This window comes from Aethalodelphis obliquidens, unplaced genomic scaffold (genome assembly GCF_003676395.1).
Source record: "Aethalodelphis obliquidens isolate GAN/ISIS:26980383/991018 unplaced genomic scaffold, ASM367639v1 scaffold7, whole genome shotgun sequence".
Classification (NCBI taxonomy): Eukaryota; Metazoa; Chordata; class Mammalia; order Artiodactyla; family Delphinidae; genus Aethalodelphis; species Aethalodelphis obliquidens.
Genome location: NW_020837951.1, coordinates 55,055,110 through 55,079,671, shown reverse-complemented (window position 1 = coordinate 55,079,671; position 24,562 = coordinate 55,055,110). Strand labels below are relative to the sequence as shown.

The 24,562-nt window shown below is 39.5% G+C and overlaps 1 protein-coding gene across 3 annotated transcripts in view; it reads right to left on the bottom strand.

Moving 5' to 3' along the window:
- Window positions 1–23,968, bottom strand: part of JAK2 (Janus kinase 2) — a 161,472-nt gene extending 137,504 nt beyond the window's left edge. The window contains exons 1-2 of one of the 3 annotated variants that reach the window (XM_027105794.1): window positions 23,697–23,968; window positions 23,140–23,218 (exon numbers count right to left, since the gene is read on the bottom strand). In XM_027105794.1, the coding sequence (XP_026961595.1) occupies window positions 23,140–23,218; window positions 23,697–23,698 (81 nt within the window). In that variant the 5' untranslated portion in view covers window positions 23,699–23,968. Of the gene's footprint in view, window positions 1–23,139; window positions 23,219–23,526 lie in introns of all 3 variants that reach the window. The other 2 variants (XM_027105795.1, XM_027105796.1) reach the window with 2 other exon arrangements.
- Window positions 23,969–24,562: the final 594 nt, after the last annotated feature.

Here is a 24,562-nt window from a genome sequence, read left to right as displayed (position 1 = left end):
CAGATTAAATTGGAACACTGCCTTTCTAAAATTAAACAAAATATATCCAAATGTGCACAAAACTCTAAAATTTCCACTTTGCAAGACAGCATTTGTAAATTGGATGAAACAAAAAAAAATTAAAAAGAACAAAATGGCTTCTGAAGCCTCATGCTCCTTGTGTTCCCCTCCCCCAACTTCTTTGTGTCAGGAGCCACCTTGTGTGTCTTCCCTGACCACCCATTTGTCTCAGACTCCACCCCAGCAGCCATCTTGTGCTCAGCCCCACCCCCATGCCATCTTTCTCTTTCTTCCTCTTCAAAAACCTACCGCTTTAAAATTGGACCCTCTGAAGATCCAAATGCTAGACTCCTAATTACTGTTTCTAAGTTAACTTGAGCAAATAAACAACTGGAAGAAAAATTTCAAACAGTAATTGCCCCAGATTTTTGGTAATAGGCAAATATATTCCAAAACTCCTAGAAGAAAACTTGCTTTCTGTTTCTCTTTGTTAAAGTCTTTTGGTAAGTCACCCAACCTGCTCAAAAGGGGAAACACTTGTTTTAAATAAGTCCACCTTTAGAGGCACCCTTAAAAGAGAGGATTCCAAACCTCTTGGGAGACAATGTAATGCATTTTTTGATTGGTAAGCAGAAGCTTGTAAAAGACAAATTGACTCCAAAAACAGCTCTAAAAAGATCCTTACAGCACACAAATACAAATTGTATCAGCACACATAAAATTTTTAATGAAATTACATGGTCCCTGTTTGCATCTGCCTGCATGTTCATGTGGGTGTATACATATTGTAAATATGTATCGTTACAACGTGTATATACATACATGCTGTAAAACGTGTTGTATTTTTTCTTTTCTACCTTCAGAAGGTATTGCTAAAATTTACTTGTAAAAGAGTTCTATTTAATTGGCTTACGCAAAAGGGAGGAAATATGGGGATATATGTATATGTATAGCTGGTTCACTTGGTTATAAAGCAGAAACTAACACACCATTGTAAAGCAATTATACTCCAATAAAGATGCTTAAAAAAAAAGACCCAAAAAACAAGCACTTATATGAATTAAAGAAATATTACAGAAACCAACCCAAAACCTTTTCAAATTCACGTGATCAGGCTTCCCTGGTGGCGCAGCGGTTAAGAATCCACCTGCCAATGCAGGGGACACGGGTTTAAGCCCTGGTCTGGGAAGATCCCACATGTCACGGAGCAACTAAACCCATGCGCCACAACAACTGAGCCTCCACTCTAGAGCCTGCGAGCCACAACTACTGAACCCATGTACCACAACTACTGAAGCCCATGCACCTAGAACCTGTGCTCTGCAACAAGAGAAGTCACTGCAATGAGAAGCCTGCGCACCTCAACAAAGAGTAGCCCTCGCTCACTGCAACAAGAGAAAGCCTGCATGGAGCAACGAAGAGCTAACACAGCCAAAAATAAATAAATAAAATAATTTTTTTTTAAAAGTTCATATGATCTAGGATTAAATTTTAGTTAATGAAAGCTAGCTTAAGGTTGTTGGTTTCATTAAAATAGGCATGTCTTTGGGCTTCCCTGGTGGCGCAGTGGTTGAGAGTCCGCCTGCCGATACAGAAGACACGGGTTCGTGCCCCAATCCGGGAAGATCCCACATGACGCAGAGCGGCTGGGCCCGTGAGCCATGGCCGCTGAGCCTGCGCGTCCGGAGCCTGTGCTTTGCAACGGGAGAGGCCACAACAGGGAGAGGCCCAAGTACCGCAAAAAAAAAAAAAAATAGGCATGTCTTTGGAGTTATCAATGGTGTAAATAACGGGGCATACAATTTTCCCTTTACCTGGGTAGATGCAAGGCAGGGCCTGAGAGCTCCCCCTAAAGGCCTGTCCCAATTTTAGCTCAAGTTTCTTTAATTTATTCCACATTTTCCCCTTTTGATGAAAATCTTTCCTTGAAAGCATCACTGATCAAGAGTCAGGATCTCCACATGTAGGGGCACATTTAGTCTAAAGCCATAGGCTAAAATTTGTAAACAGAGGGGTTTTTAATGCTTTAAAACAAAAGTAATTTGGTTGTGGGAGGGGAAATGCTATATCCCTTCATTATCCAAAACTTGTGTTTGCTAAAGAAAACGTTTCTCTGTGAAGTTGATACCTTAAACCAAAAGATGCTACACAGAAAGCAGTAGGCTATTTGCTAATCTTTCTTTACTTGTGCATTTACAGACTCTTTCTTCATCTGAAATTCACCTACAAAATGCTGTAATAGTGCAAAAGAACTTCTTCTTTGGATTAATCAAGAGGAACAGTGTCTAGGATGAAATAAGAATGCCACTACATAAAAATATGTATGTGCTACAGAGCACCAGTAGGCACATGAAAAGATGCCCAGCATCACTAATTATTAGAGAAATGCAAATCAAAACTACAGTGAAGGGGGGCTTCCCTGGTGGCGCAGTGGTTGAGAGTCCGCCTGACGGTGCAGGGGACACAGGTTCGTGCCCCGGTCTGGGAAGATCCCACATGCCACGGAGCGGCTGGACCCGTGAGCCATGGCCGCTGAGCCTGCGCGTCCAGAGCCTGTGCTCCGCAACGGGAGAGGCCACAACAGTGAGAGGCCCTTGTACCGCAAAAAAAAAAAAAAATCATTGCTGTTTACTCTTCCTCATGTTCTTCTTCATACCGTTACACATTTTAAGTTGGACATTTCCACTAATTTCTTTGGTGTATTTTAAATCCATCCACTTTTTTTTAACATCTTTATTGGAGTATAATTGCTTTACAATGGTGTGTTAGTTTCTGCTTTACAACAAAATGAATCAGTTATATATATACATATGTTCCAATATCTCTTCCCTCTTGCATCTCCCTCCCTCCCACCCTCCCTATCCCACCCCTCCACGTGGTCACAAAGCACCGAGCTGATCTCCCTGTGCTATGCGGCTGCTTCCCACTAGCTATCTACCTTACCACTTTAATTATTTCTTACCCAAAAATCTTTCACATATGTACATCCTTTCCAAACCCAACATCTAAGCAAAAACAAATGAAATAAAGGAAATAAAGACTGATACAGAATTGGACTACATAAAATTATAAATATCATAATCAAAAGTTTTTGTAAAATTAAGAAAAACATGTTACAAAGGTTTAATGTATTTATACAACCAACTGTTACAAATCAGTAAGAAAATGGACAAAGAACATGAACAGGCATTTCACAAAAGAAACACAAATATTCCCTAAACTGAAAACATGGTCAACATGATTAATAATCAGAGAAAAGTAAATAATTATGAGATACTGTTTCTTCCCTATCACAATGGCACAGATTAAAAAGATCTGCAATACCCAGTGTTGGCAAGGATATTAAAAAAACAATAATATTTAAATTTTTTCCATTTAAAAAGGACAAGAGCAGTAATATGCATACTAAGAATTCTATGAAACACTGGTTATAATAATGAAAAGAAGTTTTAATGACCTTAAAGGGATCTGATCAATTAACTATGGTATACTTAGCGAAGAGAATACTGTAAGGACATTAAAAATGATGTCCATTAACTTATCCTTAGCATTATATGCAGTGCATAGCTTAAAATGGACACTAAGTATCTACTGAATGATTGACTGTATTATTTATTTAATGGATGACTGATTAAATGCTGATTGATATGGTTGAGTGCATAGGTGGGTGAGGGACTGATTGACACTGAGTGACCAACTGACCCATTGAGTGACTTGAATGACTGACTGACCAGCTGAATAAGTGACTGACAGGATGAATGTGTGAGTGAGTGCATGATGAGCCAAGAGAGTAATCAACTAACCAAATGAGTGACAGACTGAGTTGAGTGACCCTCTGACTGAATAAGGAAAGGACTAAATGAATAAATGAATTAATGAATGAATCTCTAATCACTGAAATGGAAAAGTCTCTACAATACACACTCTTGAGTTAAAATGGCACAAATCAGAATTAATGGGATGACCCTATTAATTTAAAACTGTACTTGACACATTAAAAATCAAATACCTAGGAATAAACCCGCCTAAGGAGGCAAAAGACCTATACTCAGAAAACTGTAAGATACTGACGAAAAAAATAAAAGATGACGCAAACAGATGGACAAATATACAATGTTCTTGGATTGGAAGAATCAATATTGTCAAAATGACTATACTACCCAAAGCAATCTACAGATTCAATGCAATCCATATCAAATTACCAATGGTATTTTTCACAGAATTAGAACAAAAAATTGTACAATTTATACGGAAACATGAAAGACCCTGAACAGCCAAAGCAATCTTGAGAAAGAAAAACGAGCTGGAGGAGTCAGGTCAGCTGGGAGTCAGGCTCCCAGACTTCAGACTATACTACAAAGCTACAGTAATCAAGACAGTATGGTACTGGCACAAAAACAGAAATACAGATCAATGGAACAGGATAGAAAATCCACAAATAAACCCACACACTTACAGTTACTTAATCTAAGACAAACGAGGCAAGAATATACAGTGGAGAAAAGACACTCTCTTCAATAAGTGGTGCTGGGAAAACTGGACAGCTACATGTGAAAGAACAAAATTGGAACACACCCTAACACTACACACAAAAATAAACTCAAAATGGATTAAAGACCTAAATGTAAGACCAGATACTACAAAACTGTTAGAGGAAAACATAGGTAGAATACTCTATGACATAAACTGCAGCAAGGTCTTTTTCAATCCACCTCCTAGAGTAAAGAAAATGAAAACAAGAATAAACAAGTGGAACCTAATTAAAAGCTTTTGCACAGCAAGCAAAAGAAACCATAAACAAAGTGAAAAGACAACCCTCAGAATGGGAGAAAATATTTGCAAATGAAACAACCGACAAAGGATTAATCTCCAAAATATACAAACAGCTCAGGCAGCTCAAAAAAACAAATAACCCAATCAAAAAATGGGCAGAAGATCTAAATAGATGTTTCTCCAAAGAAGACATATGCGTGGTTAAAAAGTACACGATAAGATGCTCAACATCACTAATTATTAGAGAATGCAAATCAAAACTACAATGAGGTATCACTTCACACCAGTCAAAATGGCCATGATCAAAATATCTACAAACAATAAATGCTGGAGCGGGTGTGGAGAAAAGGGAATCCTCTTGCACGGTTGATGGGAATGCAAACTGGTACAGCCACTATGAAGAACAGTATGGAGGTTCCTTAAAAAACTAAAAATAGAGCTACCATATGATACAGCAATCCCACTCCTGGGCATACACCCAGAGAAAACCATAATTCAAAAAGATACACACACTCCAATGTTAATTGCAGCACTATTTACAATAGCCACCAAGACATGGAAGCAACCTAAATGTCCATCAACAGAGGAATGGATAAAGAAGATGTGGTACATATATACAATGGAATATTACTCAGCCATAAAAAAGAACAAAATAATGCCATTTGCAGCAACATGGATGGACCTAGAGATTGTCATACTGAGTGAAGTAAGTCAGAGAAAGACAAATATCATATGATAGTACTTATATGTGGAATTTAAAAAAGGCTACAAATGAACTTATCTACAAAACAGAAATAGAGTTACAGATGTAGAAAATTAACCTATGGTTACCAGGGGATAAGGCAGGGGGGAGGGATAAACTGAAAGATTGGGATTGACACATACACACTACTATATATAAAACAGATAACTAGTAAGGACCGACTGTATAGAACAAGAACTCTACTCAATACTCTGTAATGGCCTATATGGGAAAAGTATCTAAAAAAGAGTGGATATATGTATAACAGATTCACTTGCTGTACACCTGAAACTAACACAACACTGTAAATCAACTATATCCCCAATAAAATTTTTTTTAAAAAACATTAAGTGCAAAAAAATTAAATTAAATTAAACATCCAGAAAGATACTAAAATTAAGCAATTTATTAAACCAATCACTAAAGGACCTGTAATCTTTTTTTCCCCTTTGATTGACGAATGTAATTTTTAGATGACCACGTTTATGCCCCTGACTTTTTCTGTTTGAAGAGATATTGTTCAACACATGTACATTACTCTAATATTGACTCTTAAAACCGTACATAAAACATATGCAAATGTATGTATTTTAAAACAACATCATGATTCTTTCACATAAGAAGCAAGGGATTTGAGATGAATACTTACTCAACTTTGAGGTTTTAGAGAAGAAAAGGATGAGAACAGGTACACATTTAAAGGACAATGAAGTCAAACTTCATCATTTTACCCTGGGCCAGTCACAGAAATATATGCATGACAAGAAATAATTTAAAAGATCTCCTAAGAAACTTGATGCCATGGATTATATACGAATAGAAAGCAGAGAAAATGTAAATTCTTCAGCAAATTTATCTCCTTCCCCTATTTTTCGTCCTAGGAACACATTTTGAGCCACTCTTCAGAATCACGCTTCATGAAGACTACATAGGAAAAGGTGAAAATAAAGATGGGGGAAAGTCTTTGAATAGATCTCTGAAAGTGCTGTGCATTGTGGGGGAGGGGAGGAGTGACCCTTAAGATTTCATTTCAAAACCATCATACTCCAAGCTTATACTACCAAGAAATTTTTTTATATTAACAAGCGATGAGTTTGCCTATAGAAAATAAAATTGCACAGGATACTTAACTAATTCTACTACTGAAGTACTTAACACTATTTTTTGCTATTGACATTCAAAAAATCTAAAGTTATTTAGATCAGTATGAATTTAAGTTCATACTGATTTTTAAAATACTACCATTTTAGAAGAATACTATTTTAGACATTCTAATGAAATAATTCTGTAAAGATTATAATGCGTCAGATAAAAAATAAACCACTTATGCATAAACAAGAATCAGGAATACATAAACCTGGAAATGAAATTTAATTTTCTAGACACTTACGTATTTTCTATTTTGGATGGATTTCCACTTCCACATTAACCATCATAAATCAAACGAACTTGTACCATAATTTACTATTTTCTTCTCTGGTCATTCCCCAAGTACTGAAATCCTCTCCAAACAAATCTTTCCAAGTTAAACCTTTGTTAAACCAATATATCTAATGGTTGCCTATAAACAAAGGGTGAGAGGTAGAGGAAGGAAAGTAGTATCAAAGGAGAGAAATAACTCCTACCATGAAGACTATTCCTAATACAATGGTATTTTTACTGACCACCATAATCAGCCACACTGTGAAACTTATTACAATGAAAGGCGTACTTATTTTATTATTAATAATTTAAAATGTTCCAGGTAATAAATATATTCCAATTATCACTGAATATTTGCCTTAAAAAAGTCTGTGGGAAGGAGAGTTGGGGGTAAAAGCAGGAATAATATTTTTTAACAGGACAGGCTACTACTCTGATTCTCTTGTTTATATATATTTTATATACAAAGTAGTATCCATCCGTTACAAAAGCTTAAAAAACATTATTCTAAGTTCAGTTTTTTAAAATATTAAGTTATAAAATCCAGACTCACCTTTAATTCTATCTTTTCTGTTCTGGTCAATTATCACAGATGTAATAATCAGCCCTTAAATTAATTTTTCCTTGGGTATTCCAGTTCTCAAATGATTCACCCTAGGCTATGGACTGCCATTATGAAGTGACAAACTTCTCTTGGTATGCAAATTTGATACAGATAAAACCACAATTTAACCATTGTTAAATTATTAATAATTAAAGGCCAAAAATAGATTAGGAAAAGAAGAAAAGATCTTAAGTTAGCAAAAATCCATTCATCAAATACAAAAAATAAGACCTCACAATAAAGCCAAAAAAAAAAGGTAAAAGAGAAACGGAAAAACCAAACTCAGATCCAAGTTTAAAAATACGAAAAACGGGACTGCCCTGGTGGCCCAGTGGCTAAGACTCCACGCTCCCAAAGCAGGGGGCCCAGGTTTGATCTCTGGTCAGGGAACTAGATCCCACATGCTGCAACTAAAGACCCCACATGCCACAACAAACACCTGGTGTGCCACAACTAAGACGTGGCTCAGCCAAATAAATAAATAAATATTTTTTTAAAAAAAACAATAAACAGGGAAATTAAATAGAATAATTAAATTGCATAATTGACACAAAGATCTGCTTATGTCTCTAAATTGTTGACTTCTTCATTTTATTTTCAAACATTTGAATACCTCCTGCATGCCAAATACTATATAGGACCTGAAAATGAAGAAACTAATAGAAATATTCCCTGAGCTAGAACTCACAGTACAGTTTCACAGAAGCCTTTGTTGAAACAAACGAAGTCAGGAAATAGACCCAACTATATACACAGTTTAAAACACTACCATTTCATAACAGCAGAGAAAAGATGGATTATTCAACAGATAGTGTTGGAACAATCAGTCAATGATCTGAAGGAAAAGGTTGGATTCCACCTTATACCATTCACCAATATAAATACCAGCTGAATCAAGAAAACATGGGAAAGTTTCAAAAACATGATTTCAGGGATGAGAGGAACCTAATGAAGTATGATTAAAAACAAAATAAAAGACTGATAACTGAAAGAAAGGACTGAAAAAAATGAAAAAAAACATATGCATGGCAAAAGAAATCACACTATAAAGAGAGGCAAAAAAGATAAAAATACAACGTGGAGAAAATATTTACAATGCATTTCCCAAACACAGAGCTATTTTCCCTAGTATAAAAAAAACTCTCACAAATCAAAGTAAAAGGTCAACAACCCAACAGAAAATGAGCCAGGATGAGAGTGAACAGCTCCCAGAAAAAGCAAATTTAAAGTTAAAATTATAATGAGATTCCATTTTTCACATCTCAAATTGGCAAAGATCAAACCATCTGAAAAGTGTAGAAAAGTATAAATTGGCATTTCTATGGAGATAAATTTGGCAATATTTATTGAAATTAATAACACATACCACTTTTAAATAAGCAATTCCTCTTCTATTTATTTAACCTATATTTATGGTCACATACACACAAACTGACTTATGTACAAAAATACTACTTTTTGAATTTTAAAACATTTAAATGTGCTACCTGTTCAAAAAGCACATAACTTTTTTTTTAAGATCAGAAAAATTATTTTTTTCTTATTAGTCATCCATTTTATACACATCAGTGAATACATGTCAATCTCCCAATTCATCACACCACAACCCCCACCCCCCACCACTTCCCCCCTTGCTGTCCATATGTTTTTTCTCTACTTCTGTGTCTCAATTTCTGCTCAGCAAACCGGTTCATCTGTACGATTTTCTAGGTTCCACATCTATGCATTAATATGCGATACTTGTTCTTCTCTTTCTGACTTACTTCACTCTGTATGACAATCCCTAGATCCACCCATGTCTCTACAAATGACCCAATTTAGTTCCTTTTTATGACTGGGTAATATTCCATTGTATATATGTAACACAACTTCTTTATCCATTCGTCTGTTTAAGGGCATTTAACGTTACTTCCATGACATGGCTATTGTAAATAGTGATGCAATGAACATTGGGGTGCATGTGTCTTTTTGAATTGTGGTTTTCTCTGGGTATATGCCCAGTAGTGGGATTGCTGGGTAATATGGTAATTCTATTTTTAGTTCTTTAAGGAACCTCCATATGGTTCTCCATAGTGGCTGTATCAATTTACATTCCCACCAACAGTACAAGAGGGTTCCCTTTTCTCCATACCCTCTCCAGCATTTGTTGTTTGTAGATATTCTGATGATGCCCATTCTAACTGGTGTGAGGTGATACCTCATTGTAGTTTTGATTTGCATTTCTCTAATAATTAGTGATGTTGAGCAGCTTTTCATGTGCTTCTTGACAATCTACATGTCTTCTTTGGAGAAATGTCTATTTAGGTCTTCTGCCCATTTTTGGATTGGGTTGGTTTTTTAATATTGAGCTGCATGAGTTGTTTATATATTTTGGAGATTAATCCTTTGAAGATTCATTTGCAAATATTTTCTCCCATTCTGAGGGTTGTCTTTTCGTCTTGTTCATCGCTTCCTTTGCTGTGCAAAAGCTTTTAAGTTTCATTAGGTCCCATCTGTTTCTTTTTCTTTTTCTTTCCATTACTCTAGGAGGTGGATCAAAAAATATCTTGCTGTGATTTATGTCAAAGAATGTTCTGACTATGTTTTCCTCTAAGAGTTTTATACTGCTCGGGCTTACATTTAGGTCTCTAATCCATTTTGAGTTTATTTTTGTGGATGGTGTTAGGGAGTGTTCTAATTTCATTCTTTTACATGTAGCTGTCCAGTTTTCCCAGCACCACTTACTGAAGAGACTGTCTTTTCTCCATTGTATATCCTTGTCTCCTTTGTCATAGATTAGTTGACCATAGGTGCGTGGGTTTATCTCTGGGCTTTCTGTCCTGTTCCATTGATCTTTATTTCTGTTTTTGTGCCAGTACCATATTGTCTTGATTACTGTAGGTTTGTAGTATAGTCTGATGTCAGGGAGTCTGATTCCTCCAGCTCCATTTTTTTCCCTCAAGACTGCTTTGGCTATTCGGGGTCTTTTGTGTCTCCATACAAATTTTAAGATTTTTTGTTCTAGTTCTGTAAAAAAATGCCACTGGTAATTTGATAGGGATTGCATTGAATCTGTAGATTGCTTCGGGTAGTATAGTCATTTTCACAATATTGATTCTTCCAATCCAAGAAAATGATATATCTCTCCATCTGTTTATGTCATCTTTAATTTCTTTCATCAGTGGCTTATAGTTTTCTGCATACAGGTCTTTTGTCTCCCTAGGTAGGTTTATTCCTAGGTATTTTATTCTTTTTGTTGCAATGGTAAATGGGAGAGTTTCCTTAATTTCTCTTCCACATTTTTCATCATTAGTGTATAGAAATGCAAGAGATTTATGTGCATTAATTTTGTATCTTGCAACATTACCGAATTCATTGATTAGCTCTAATAGTTTTCTGGTGGCAACTTTAGGATTCTCTAAGTATATTATCATGTTATCTGCAAACAGTTTTACTTCTTCTTTTCCAATTTGTATTTCTTTTATTTCTTTTTCTTCTATGATTGCCGTGGCTAGGACTTCCAAAACTATGTGGAATAACAGCGATGAGAGTGGACATCCTTGTCTTGTTCCTGATCTTAAGAGGAAATGCTTTCAGTTTTTCACCATTGAGAATGATGTTTGCTGTGGGTTTGCGGTATATGGCCTTTATTATGTTGACATCGATTCCCTCTATGCCCACTTTCTGCAGAGTTTTTATCATAAATGGGTGTTGAATTTTGTCAAAAGCTTTTTCTGCATCTATTGAGATGATCATATGGTCTTTATTCTTCAATTTGTTAATATGGTGTATCACATTGATTGATTTGCGTATATTGAAGAATCCTTGCATCTCTGGGATAAATCCCACTTGCTCATGGTGTACGATCCTTTTGATGTGTTGCTGGATTCTGTTTGCTAGTATTTTGTTGAGGATTTTTGCATCTATATTCATCAGTGATATTGGTCTGTAATTTTCTTTTGTTGTAGTATCTTTGTTTGGTTTTGGCATCAGGGTGATGGTGGCCTCATAGAATGAGTTTGGGAGTGTTCCTTCCTCTGTAATTTTCTGGAAGAGCTCAAGAAGAATGGGTGTTAGCTCTTCTCTACATGTTTGATAGAATTCACCTGTGAAGCCATCTGGTCCTGGACTTTTGTTTGTTGGAAGATTTTTAATCACAGTTTCAATTTCATTACTTGTGATTGGTCTGTTCATATTTTCTATTTCTTCCTGGTTCAGTCTTGGAAGGTTATACCTTTCCAAGAATTTGTCCATTTCTTCCAGGTTGTCCATTTTGTTGGCACAGAGTTGCTTGTAGTAGTCTCTTAGGATGCTTTGTATTTCTGCGGTGTCTGTTGTAACTTCTCCTTTTTCATTTCTGATTTTATTGATTTGAGTCCTCTCCCTCTTTTTCTTGATGGGTCTGGCTAACAGTTTATCAATTTTGTTTATCTTCTCAAAGAACCAGCTTTTATTTTTATTGATCTTTGCTATTGTTTTGTTTCTATTTCATTTATTTCTGCTCTGATCTTTATGATTTCTTTCCTTCGGCTAACTTTGGGTTTTGTTTGTTCTTCTTTCTCTAGTTCCTTTAGGTGTAAGGTTAGATTGTTTATTTGAGATTTTTCTTGTTTCTTGAAGTAGGCTTGTATAGCTATAAACTTCCCTCTTAGAACTGCTCTTGCTGCATCCCATAGGTTTTGGATCATCGTGGTTTCATTGTCATTTGTCTCTAGGTATTTTTTGATTTCCTCTTTGAGTTCTTCAGTGATCTCTTGGTTATTTAGTAACGTACTTTTAGCCTCCATGTGTTTGTGTATTTTACATTTTTTTCCATGTAATTGATTTCTAATCTCATAGCGCTGTGGTCAGAAAAGATGCTTGATATGGTATCAGTTTTCTTAAATTTACTGAGGCTTGGTTTGTGACCCAAGATGTGATCTATCCTGGAGAATGTTCCATGCGCACTTGAGAAGAAAGTGTAATCTGCTGTTTTGGAATGGAATGTCCTATAAATATCAATTAAATCTATCTGGTCTATTGTTTCATTTAAAGCTTGTTTCCTTCTTAATTTTCTGTTTGAATGATTTGTTCATTGGTGTAAGTGAGGTGTTAAAGTCCCCCACTATTATTGTGTTAAACATCAATTTCCTCTTTTAGAGCAGTTAGCAGTTGCCTTATGTACTGAGGTGCTCCTATGCTGGGTGCATGTATATTTATAATTGTTATATCTTCTTCTTGGACTGATCCCTTGATCATTATGTAGTGTCCTTCCTTGTCTCCTGTAACATTCTTTATTTTAAAGTTTATTTTATCTGATATGAGTATTGCTACTCCAGCTTTCTTTTGATTTCCATTTGCATGGAATATATTCTTCCATCCCCTCACTTTCAGTCTGTATGTGTCCCTAGGTCTGAAGTGGGTCTCTTGTAGACAGCATACATATGGGTCTTGTTTTTGTATCCATTCAGCAAGCCTGTGTCTTTTGGCTGGAGCATTTAATCCATTCACGTTTAAGGTAATTATCGATATGTATGTTCCTATTACCATTTTCTTAATTGTTTTCAGTTTGTTTTTGTACGTCCTTTTCTTCTCTTGTGTTTCCCACTTAGAGAAGTTCCTTTAGCATTTGCTGTAGAGCTGGTTTGATGGTGGTGAATTCTCTTAGCTTTTGCTTATCTGTAAAGCTTTTGATTTCTCCATCGAATCTGAATGAGATCATTGCCAGGTAGAGTAATCTTGGTTGTAGGTTCTTCCCTTTCATCACTTTAAATATGTCATGACAGTCCCTTCTGGCTTCTAGAGTTTCTGCTGAGAAATCAGCTGTTAACCTTATGGGAGTTCCCTTGTATGTTATTTGTTGTTTTTCCCTTGCTGTTTTCAATAATTTTTGTCTTTAATTTTTGCCAATTTGATTACTATGTGTCTCAGCGTGTTCCTCCTTATGTTATCCTGTATGGGACTCTCTGCACTGCCTGGACATGGATGGCTATGCCCTTTCCCATGTTAGGGAAGTTTTCCACTATAATCTCTTCAAATATTTTCTCGGGTCCTTTCTCTCTCTCTTCTTCTGGGACCCCTATAATGCGAATGTTGCTGTTTAATGTTGTCCCAGAGGTCTCTTAGGCTGTCTTCATTTCTTTTCATTCTTGTTTCTTTATTCTGCTCCCATCAGTGAATTCCACCATTCTGTCTTCCAGGTGACTTATCCGTTCTTCTGCCTCAGTTACTCTGCTATTGATTCCTTCTAGTGTAGTTTTCATTTCATTTATTGTATTGTTTGCTCTTTAATTCTTCTAGGTCTTTGTTAAACATTTTTTGCATCTTCTCAATCTTTGCCTCCATTCTTTTTCCAAGGTCCTGGATCATCTTCTCTATCATTATTCTGAATTCTTTTTCTGGAAGGTTGCCTATCTCTACTTCATTAAGTTGTTTTTCTGGGGTTTTATCTTGTTCCTTCATCTGATATATAGCCCTCTGCCTTTTCATCTTGTCTATTTTTCTGTGAATATGGTTTTTGTTCCACAGGCTGCAGGACTGTAGTTCTTCTTGCTTCTGCTGTCTGCCCTCTGGTGGATGAGGGTATCCCAGAAAAATTACTGAAGGAACTCTGGGAACCTAGTACTTAAAAAATTAGCTATAATAAATTTCCAGTCATCATAAATATTCTGATTTTACCTTCAGTTAAATATTAGACCAAGATGAGTCTTCACTTTGTCATAATGCTATAATAATAGCTTTATTATTCAACATGAAGAATCCTTTTACTGGAACCATTTTTCAGCTCATTTCTATATTTAAGTTGAGATTGAGTGCCATATTAGTTCTGTTTGGAATCCTCCTTGAAGACTTGTCCATCATAGTCAAGACCAGGGCTCAGAGTTTCTAAAAAAGATTTTAGAAGATGAATTAAATTTAGTCAGATGTAGGCTTGGCAGCTACCAGGAGCAAGACTTCTAGGATGGTGGGTGACCTTGCTGAGTCAACTGTCTGGGACTGAATCCTTCTTTGCCAGTTTAACTAACGTGGTGTCCTCATCTGGCAGTCCAGTAGTAAAGATTCCGCACTTCCACTGCAGAGAGCGCAGGTTCAATCCCTGGTGGGGGAACTAAGATCCTGCAAGTCTTGTGGTGCAGCCTGCGAGTGCTGGAGGGTCTCCTGCAGAGGTGGCAGGTGGCTGTGGCTCACCGTGAGGTCAAGGACACTGGCAGCAGAAGTTCTGGGAAGTACTCCTTGGCGTGAGCCCTCCCAGAGTCCGCCATTAGTCCCACCAAAGAGCCAGGTAGCAGGACATAAACATTTTAAGAGAGAATAAAAAGAAGAGACAAATAGAGACAACTTTTCCAAAGAGCTTTGCTCCAAAAGGCAGTAGAAATGGGGCAGTAGCTTGAAGACAATATGGAGTCAAGTAATGGTATAAATTAGGAATTGGCAAACTACAGCTCACAGGTCAAATTCAGACAGTTACCTGTTTTTGTAAAGAAAGCTTTACAAAACTGCCTGTTTTGTATATAAAGCTTTACATGTCTCTTCATTTATGGCTGCTTTTGCACCGCAATGGTAGAGTTGAGTAGTTGCATCAGAGACAATCTTGCCTGAAAAGCCCAAAATATTTACTCTCTGTTCTTTAAGAGAAATACTGCCAAATCCTGGTTTAAATCAGTAACTCTCACAGTTTGGTACCCAAACCAACATCATCAGCATCACTTGGGAACCTATCAGAAATGCAAATTCTCAGGTCCCACTACAGACCTACTGAATCAGAAACTCTGGGCACAGGGCCCAGCAATCTGTGTGTAAACAAGACCTCTAGGTAATTCTGATTAAGAACTACTGGGGGGGCTTCCCTGGTGGCGCAGTGGTTGAGAGTCTGCCTGCCGATGCAGGGGACACGGGTTCGTGCCCCAGTCTGGGAAGATCCCACATGCCGCGGAGTGGCTGAGCCCGTGAGCCATGGCCACTGAGCCTGCGCGTCCGGAGCCTATGTTCCGCAACGGGAGAGGCCACAACAGTGAGAGGCCCACATACATCAAAAAAAAAAAAAAAAAAGAACTACTGGGTAAGGGAACGGTTCTAGTAAGGCCAGGAACAGATAGGGACCCATCTGGAGTTTGTGTTCACAAATTTAAAGGGCCTTGAAGAGATTTAATGGAAACTTAACTGGCCTCAAGGAGGCTGTCAGTGAGGGCTTAAAGGAAAAAGAGGAAAATACTATTGAAAGCTAAATAAAAGGAGATCCTTGTTATATAGTAAAGTTTAGCAAAACTATCACCTATGGTAACATGGAAAATAAAACATATACTTAATAAATTAAGAAGATTCTAGGTAGAATGTTGAAGAAACAGCTAGCTTCTTCTATCTGCCTTTATAAGTGAAAGAGCAGCAAGAGGAAATAAAAAATGAGCTATTCGCTTTCTGAGTGGAATTTCAATGAAATGTAAAGGGCTAAAAACAGTCTTTTCAGCCAGCAAAATGTTCTTAAAGAAAGGGCCTCAAGGCAAAAACCAAATCTAGAGTGGGACCACTGTTCAGACCTCAGAAAGATCTGAATCAGTACCTCACAGATCCTTTCAAACAAGAGATTACCTTAGGATCTTAAGGATATTGTTCTACAGCAGCTTCACAGAAGCCTAAGGTAGCAAAAAGTTCCTCTCAAAACAGATTTGTGGGTATGACTTTTGTCTGATGGAGTAGACTATGAACTGACACACAGGAAGTCCACAAAGTTTTTACTGGAGTTACATCAGCTTAGAATGAAAGGGACAGTAATAATATAAAATAAAAGGAGGCATTTGGACCCCAAACTACTACAGGCAGGAAGCAAGCTCAGAAACTTACTCAGTGGCAAACAAGGTCAGTTCTTCTGGGGAAAAAAAAAATGATTCAGAAGGTGAAGCCAAAGACCAAAAGAAGATGCCACGGCCCACTAAGAACAACTTCCAGGGAACAGGACTGAACTCTAATCAAGGAACTGCCATCATGCACATAGCCAGGTTTTGGAGTTGCTATAGAATGCCATGTGACTCCTTTTTTCCCTCTTTTTTGAACAGGAATGTCTAATGCAGTTAATGCATGCCTTTCCAATCTTGTAGTTTAATTATGTGGGGGCATATTACTTGTCTTTTCACAGGTCTTCAGTTATAGAGGAATCATTCTCAAGAAATCATACCCAAGGAACCTCATCTTCACCTGGACCTGATTTCAATGATGAGATACTGGATTTTGAGCGATGTCATTATGGGATGTGAATTAGAGGTCTCTGAGGAAGGGGTTAGTGTATTTTGGACATAGGAGGGATGTGAAGTGTGGCAAAATGGCAATTATGGCAATAATATTGTCCAGAGATAGCCATAACAAAATCTCCTATCCCATGTTTTCTTCCACAATGTGACCTTGCCACTCCCCAATTTATACCGAGGGCTAACCTGATTAGGTCCACCAAACCTAACCTGACTCACTTGCTTTTAATCGCCTGCCTTTAGTTGATTTTAAAATCCATATAGCTAACAGTCATTAGCCAAGCAATATATCTAAACTCCCAATAGCTTTCTCATAAATAACACCTTAGACTACAAGTCACTATAATAATGCTTGCCTAAGTTGTTTTTCAGGAGCTAGTTCTTGACCAGCTCAACCCAGCTGAGACCACCACCCATTCAACTGGGACTGCCTGATTGTCCATTGGATCACCTTTTCATGTCAGAAGACCCAAAGCTCCACCCTCAGATCATACTAATGCCACCATTTTCTGAACATGCACCCCATGTAGAAGCCTGTAGCTCAGTTGTGCCTGTGCAGAACTTCAATTACTGCACTTTTTTCCTGCTTCCAATCACCTTTCCCCATGCCTCAGACCACCATTCTCCTTTATTCCATAAATATCCCAAGCGCTTCACTTTCGGGAAGGCAGATTTGAGATTTGTTCTCCAGTCTCCTCACTTGGCTGCCCCATGAGTAAACATTTTCTCTGCTGCAAACCTCAGCATCTCAGCATGTGGCTTCCTGCACATCAGGCAAAGGAACCTGGTTGGGTAACACAAGAAGCAGTCTATTCCCCACCCCCACTTCACCATGTTCACTGAAATACTCACTTTTAAACCCTGACTCACCAGGTAAGAAAGCCAACTACCCTGAGGCCCCGATATTTTAAGGAAGCCCAAGCCACATGTACATGTTCCAGTTAAGAGCCCCAGCTGAGATCTGAGTCAGCAGCCAGTGTCAATTACCAGTCATGTGAGTGAAGACACCTCCAGATGATTCTAGCCCTCTACCTCCAAATTACCCCCAGCCAGCAACTCTTCCCAACTGAGGTCCTAGACACTGTAGAGTGGAAACAAGTCATCTCTGGTGTGCTCTATCTGAAATACTGACTCGTAATATGAGTCTAATAAAGTAGTTATTTTTCATCACTAAGTTGTGGGGTGGTTTTGTCACAAAGTAATAGCAACTAAAATACATACTAATGGAAATGATCCAGTAGAGGGAAAAATTGAGAATGCAAGAAAAGGAGAGAGAAATACAGTGCTAAAGTCCTTGAAGGCAAAAGGGGATGGTTTCCTCTACCCAAATAGATGAAGAAGTCTTACATGGGACACTGAATAGTACATACATTGTAAAGGAGGGAAGGGCAGAGTACAGGTACAGATACAGAATTGGAGGAAAGGGGCCTATTGATGGTGGATTGTGTTATTTACACATATGGAGCTAAGTACCAGAAGACACTGTTTTAAGATTTGAAAGTGGTTTCCTGGAGAACAAGAATCAGAGATGCGGGGAGGGGGGCAGAGGCAAGGGGCTGCTGTTTTTTGTTATAAACATTTAAACCATTTACTTCTTAAACTTTATACACACTTTACCATGTGATTTCACCTTTTTAAAGTACACAGTTTTTTAAAAAATTTAGTCCACTCCTTCATTTTGCAAATGAGGAAAAAACAAGACTCACTGATTACGTGACTTGCTCAAAATCACACACCATATTGACAGCAGTCAGTCCTTGATCCCCTGACTTCCAAAACAGTGTACTTCCTCACATCACACTACCTTTTATATTATAAAAATATTACCTACTGGCATATTTCATAATCAGAATTTATTAAAATAACCTAGTAAGCAATAATGAATGCCCTATTCCCAAGGACTGATACCAAAAAAGGCAGAAGAGTGTCCTTGTGAAGATCAAAATACTCATTCAAGCAAAATAAATAGCCCATGGACTATCTCTACCTCATTCACCTTTAGAATAGCTATACTGTACAGGCTTCAAAAACAGATAACACTTCCTTTGTCCTTTCCTAATCTGAATACTCTTAATTATACTACCTTCAGTTTTATAAGTTATCAACCAAGAATTTCTCTTTCCTTTTAGCAATTAATACCTTATCATTTTATTCAGATCTTACCAGTACAATTGCACCTAGAGGTTAGTTGTCTAAACTGACAGACCAATGAATGTCTAATGCTAACCACTGAATGTCTACTCATTCAAATAATATAAATGCAGGGCTAATGCCCATAAGGAATATGGGTCCCTGTGTACTGTGATATGAGAGGACACAGATGAATGACAAACATTCTGTCAAAAAATACCTCCTAGTCTTTATTGTGTCTAAAATTCTCATCATTAGTCCCAGGGATGGAGAGTTTTGAATAGAAGTCTCCACTGATCAACCAAAAGTCAAATTCAACGGTTTTTTGTTATACTAGAGAGAACAAAATATTTGCAATGGTTATTTCTGCATGGGGAAACCATAAGCAATTTTCTTCTTTCTTCTGCTTTTCTAGGTTTTATATTAGGAAAGACAGCAGTACACATTTTTAAGAACTTTTTCTTTCTTTTTTTAAAAATTAATTAATTTATTTATTTTTGGCTGCATTGGGTGTTCGTTGCTGTGCACAGGCTTTTTCTAGTTGTGGCGAAAGGGGGCTACTCTTCGTTGTGGTGTGCAGGCTTCTCACTGTGGTGGCTTCTCTTGTTGCAGAGCACGGGCTCTAGGCGCACGGTCTTCAGTAGTTGTGGCACGTGGGCTCAGTAGTTGTGGCTCGAGGGTTCTAGATACATGCTCAGTAGTTGTAGCGCACGGGCTTAGTTGCTCTGTGGCACGTGGGATCTTCCCGGACCAGGGCTCGAACCCGTGTCACCTACATTGGCAGGCGGATTCTTAACCACTGCGCCACCAGAGACGTCCCAAGACCTTTTAAAATTCTGATTCTTCTCACTTCTTGGCAGTGATCAACAATGGTAAACTTGTTAATCAATCCCACCTTCTTAACCTACCCACCCACCTGCTTCACACACTGACTGCTCCATCTTTGTCGCCTTTGCCAATTCCTCTTCTTTCACCCATTCTCTAATTATGTGCAGTTCCCAAGGCTCAATCTCAGATGCACTGCTCTTCTCTCTAAGCACAATTCCAGCCTTAAATTTCTCTATTACGTTCTAGTCATATTGTCCCACTGTCTGGCTACCTATTTTCACTTACTTACCCCACTGTCACCTCAAACTCAACATATCCAAAATATAAGCCCAGTTGTCCGTATCCCGTCAACCAGCTACTAATACCTCGTACCTATTTCTGTCAGTACTGTCATTAATAAAACCCTAGTTCTCTTTTTGTCACCAATTAGGTGAGTAACTTTGGCCACATTTTTAAACCTCTCTGGGTTTCCTAATGCACATGTTCTCAGATATCTTAAGAGTTTCAACACTCTTTGATTTCCTCTGTCACTGAGGATCAAAACTTCAGTCATTTTTGATTACTCCTCTCCCTCCCCGCACTACATCCTCCTTTCTGATTCAGTCCAGAATTAAGCCTTGTGTGACATCTCTCCAGTCTTATTTTCACTAAAGCCAAATCCTCATTACCTCAGGCCCGGATTATTTTCCTAGCTTTATCACTTCTCTTTCCAACTCATACTCTACCCAGTGCTGGTGCCACTGTGATTTTCTTAAAATACTTTTTTAAGCAAGTTCCTTCTCAATCTGAAACTTTTAAAGCTTGTCTATTACCTATGAAGCAAAGTGCTGATACATTCTTCTCATCCTAGCACTTAAAACCATCCATAATCTAATTCCAATCCACATTTTCAACCTGATTTCTTACTACTCTGGATTCTAAGAGGTTGATATGACTTTCAATATTCTAGGCTGAGGATAAGAGTCCCGGGATTCAGGTGGTAAAAGTGGGGGAAGCAGAAATATGAATGACAAAATAAATATGAATAGGACATGTTGAATGGATTAATATATGAGGTAAATGAAAGAGGTAGTTTAAAGATGACATCTAATTTAAAGCCTATATGGCTAGGAGAGAAGGAAATTACAAAGGGGTATAAAAAGATGATTTTCATTTAAGGTATGTTATGTTTAAGGAGATGGTCAAAATACTAGTAGAAAAACAGTACTGGAAAAACCAGAAAGTAACTAGAATGACAATCAATAGGATTAGCCTAAAACGAAAGAGCTAGACAGAAGCTATAAAGATATTAAATAGGAGAGTAAATATACTAAGCTATGATCAGCTAGTACTGGCTTTATCAATAAATTGATAACCGGCTGTATCAATAATTGTATGAATAATTTTGGTGGGGAGGGGAATCAATTAGTGACCAACATTAAAAAATGCAGTTTTCCCATTTAAAAAATTTTATCAGAAAAGCCAACCAAAACCTAAGGCAAAGGTTCCCAAACTTTCTCCATTTAGGAAATTCTTAGTCTTAGTAATCTTTTCATAGCACCCTTAGGCCAAAAGAAATACTTAAGTAGGTGGGTTCAAACCCCTTAAGTGTTAATGTCCTTATAACTTAGTGCTTGTTGGACACTGTACAAACTCTCAAACCTGGAATCAAATTGGACAACATGACACTGTAGTATCCTGTTTCATACAGTAGTTGCTTTTTATCAGAGCAACCTCTAAAAATACAGCTTTGCAAAAACATGACATTGTAGAAAGGAATGTGTCAATCTAATGTTGAAACTGTGAACTACCTCAAACTATCAGTTCATGCTTGGGTTCAAGCATGAACCCAAGGTGGCACTCTAGGCCACCTCAGCACACAGTTTGGGAAACTGGGAGCAAAGGGAAGGGGCCTAAAAAAGAGAAGAATAAAAAATAATGGGAGAGGAGCAAAAGAAAGTTATTATTAGCATGGTTAACCACAAGAGGGCAGCACAACAGTTGGTAGGGGCAGCACAAATGTGGGGGGGAGGGGGGTGCAGAGAGATGATAAGGGTCAAACCTTTCCATAAAAAGGCTCTAAGACCCCTTAACCACTTCAAGACATAAAAGTCCTTTTTCTCCTTATACTAAAGAGGAAGAAACACTGGTCACTGGCAGATCACCTTATGCAGTCATTGTGCCCTGCTCTGAATATCCTTTGCCTGCCCAGCCATGACTTTCACAGTAGCCAAGCAATGTACTACTTTGTATGCATAATCTTATTCAATCCTCACAACAATCTTATAAGAAAGAGAGACTCAAAGAGATTTTAAATAATACCACTATTAAGTGGCAGGAACACCAGAATTCAAACCCAGATCTGACCCCAAAGCCAATGTCCTTCCCTATTCTGCCTCAAAAGTATCTCACCTTTCAGCAATAACCAGGTGAAGTAGAGAAAAGATCATGTTCCCATCCTATACGTGAGACACCTGTCTCAAATCACTAGGAAAAACCAGTAAATGAAACAAACTATTCCTTAACAGGTCCCTAAAACATGCTAAATAACTCCAAACACAGGACACTCAGAGCCAAAACAAGCATTATATGCTTAACTAGTCAGCAAGTACTGTAGCTTTCCTGTACAGGTAAATACTTGTTAAGGCAAATGTTGGACACATCTGCTTTGCAGATATGTTACACACTAAAAGATATGTGCACATACAAGCAAGCGATTCTCATACCTAAAGTGGTAAAAGGTGAAGGGGGTAGGCAAAGGTAGGCCAAAGGTTGATTATTCATCTTCATATCTATTGGGTGTTATATCAGAATATCTGCAATAGCCCAACAACTCACTTGTACAAACCTATTATGAAACCAAAAGCAATCGTCATCGCTCTTATTCCCACTTGTAGTTTCCTTCTCCACATTCTTCCTCCCCTCTGTGACATGCTCAGCTGCCTCTATCCTTTCATTCAGAGAAAAGGAGTTTCTTCTGACAGATTAATAACCACCGGAAAGCAAAATGGGTAAATTCAACCGACACAGCAAACTTAAGCGGATAAAACCATTCACGAAGCATTCAGTGTGGTAGCAGAAACCCCAGCAAGAGCAGCTAACGTGTCCTCTCAATAGGTATCTCTTATTACTGGAAAATGTTCCTCGTTCAAAGATTAACAATCTTTGGCTGCTTGAGGAGAAAGGGTAACGGACAACGTTTTCTCTGCAAAGAAAGACAATGTACAATCAGCAGAGAAACAAACAACTAACGTTTCTTAAAGGATCCAAGAGCAACAATAACCCCCAAAATTACCCTCCCAGAGCAATATTCAAAGTTCAGTACTGCCATTTTCAAAGGAGTAAGCGACAATGAGCCCTGCCCGTCGACACACGCTTCCATTGGACTTCCTACGCACAACAGCTCAAGACACCCTCGTCTTTACTGCAGCGAAAAAAGACAGCAGCCAGGATCGCATACCCACCTTCGCGGGAAGGGGAGGAAGGGCCTCTTCTGCAGAAGAGAAACAGGTCACATCTTGTTGCCTTGCCTGCTTCCGAAACCTAAAAAAAAAAAAAAAAAAAGCAGCAGTTAGTACCGCAGAAATCCAGGGGAAATTGATGCTCTTTTCTAGGCTGCTCAGATGTCTAGAAAATTTTAAAGAGGAATAAGTAAAGGGGGAGGAGGAATATCAGACACATAAGGATGCAAATATCAACGCAAGACACTCCGTTGTAGGTTCCCTTTTAAAGAGGAGGATTTTCTTGCCGAGAAGTTTACTGCCACTAGCGAGGGGGAAGCGGGGATCAGGAGGTGGGAGGGAGGGTGAAGAGAGAACTGCTGCCGGAGCCCAGGCAGCAATAACACCCACCCGCTGCACGGATCAGGCGACGAGGACGCGCCCCGAGGCCGCAGGGACTGCTCCTACCCGGCGCCTCCGCCCGGCCACGATCTTCGAAGCCCCTGGAGCGGGCAAGGGTCCGAGCGTCCGCCAGGCTGGGCCCTCGGGGGCCCTCCCGTGCGGGTTCTGCTCCCGCTCACATCCCTCGGCGGCGAGGACCGGGCCTCTCCCTGCGCGGCGATAGCAGCCCTCCGCCCCGACGCGCGCCGCAAGTCCGGGCCCCGGGGCCGAATGGCCGAGGCGGCGGCACGAACTGACGAGCGAGCCGGGAGCCGGCCCAGCCTCTCAGCGCCCCGGGAGGCCGTCAGCGGAGGCCGCTAGCGGAGGCCGCTGCTTGCCCGCTTCTGCTCCTCTTCCTCTCTCCTTCCGGCAGCCCACACCACTCCCACTTCGGGCAGCCGGGAAGCCCGTCACAGTCGTCGTCTCCACCCTCTCCCAAGCCACACCGTCTTCTCAGCGCCGCAGGCGACACTGTCTGGGACGTCCTATTTACGTCCAACTCAGACTCCCAGTTGGCCTCGGGTGCGGCGGCCGCTTCACGGCTGGCTGAGGCCTCCTCGGAGCGGGGAGGGGGCGGGCGCGGGCGCCTGGCGTGCGCCCCCGGTCTGCGCGTGCGCGCGTGTGCCTCTCCACCCAGGCCGCGCTTTCCCCGGCGCGCGCGGAGGGGCCGACGGGGACTGGCTACGCAGGACCGTGGCTTCTCGGGAAGTCGGCGAGCGTGCGCGGAGATTCCCGCGGTGGCCCCTGGGCGTGAGCGGGCGGGGAGACTTGAGCTGGGCTGGGCCCTCCGCAGATGGCCGTGTGCGTGGCCGGAGGCGGCTGGGAATGAGTAAGCCACGCCGGGAAGGCGCCCTCGGCGCACAACCTGGCACCGCACAGAGACTTTCCCCTCCCGCGGACTGTTGTCTTTTTTTGCTTTTGCTCCCACTTTCGGGGTGCAGCAAACCTGCCCCTCCACAGTCCAGGCCGCTAGGCCGAGAGAAGTAACGCCGAGGGTTGGGGCAAC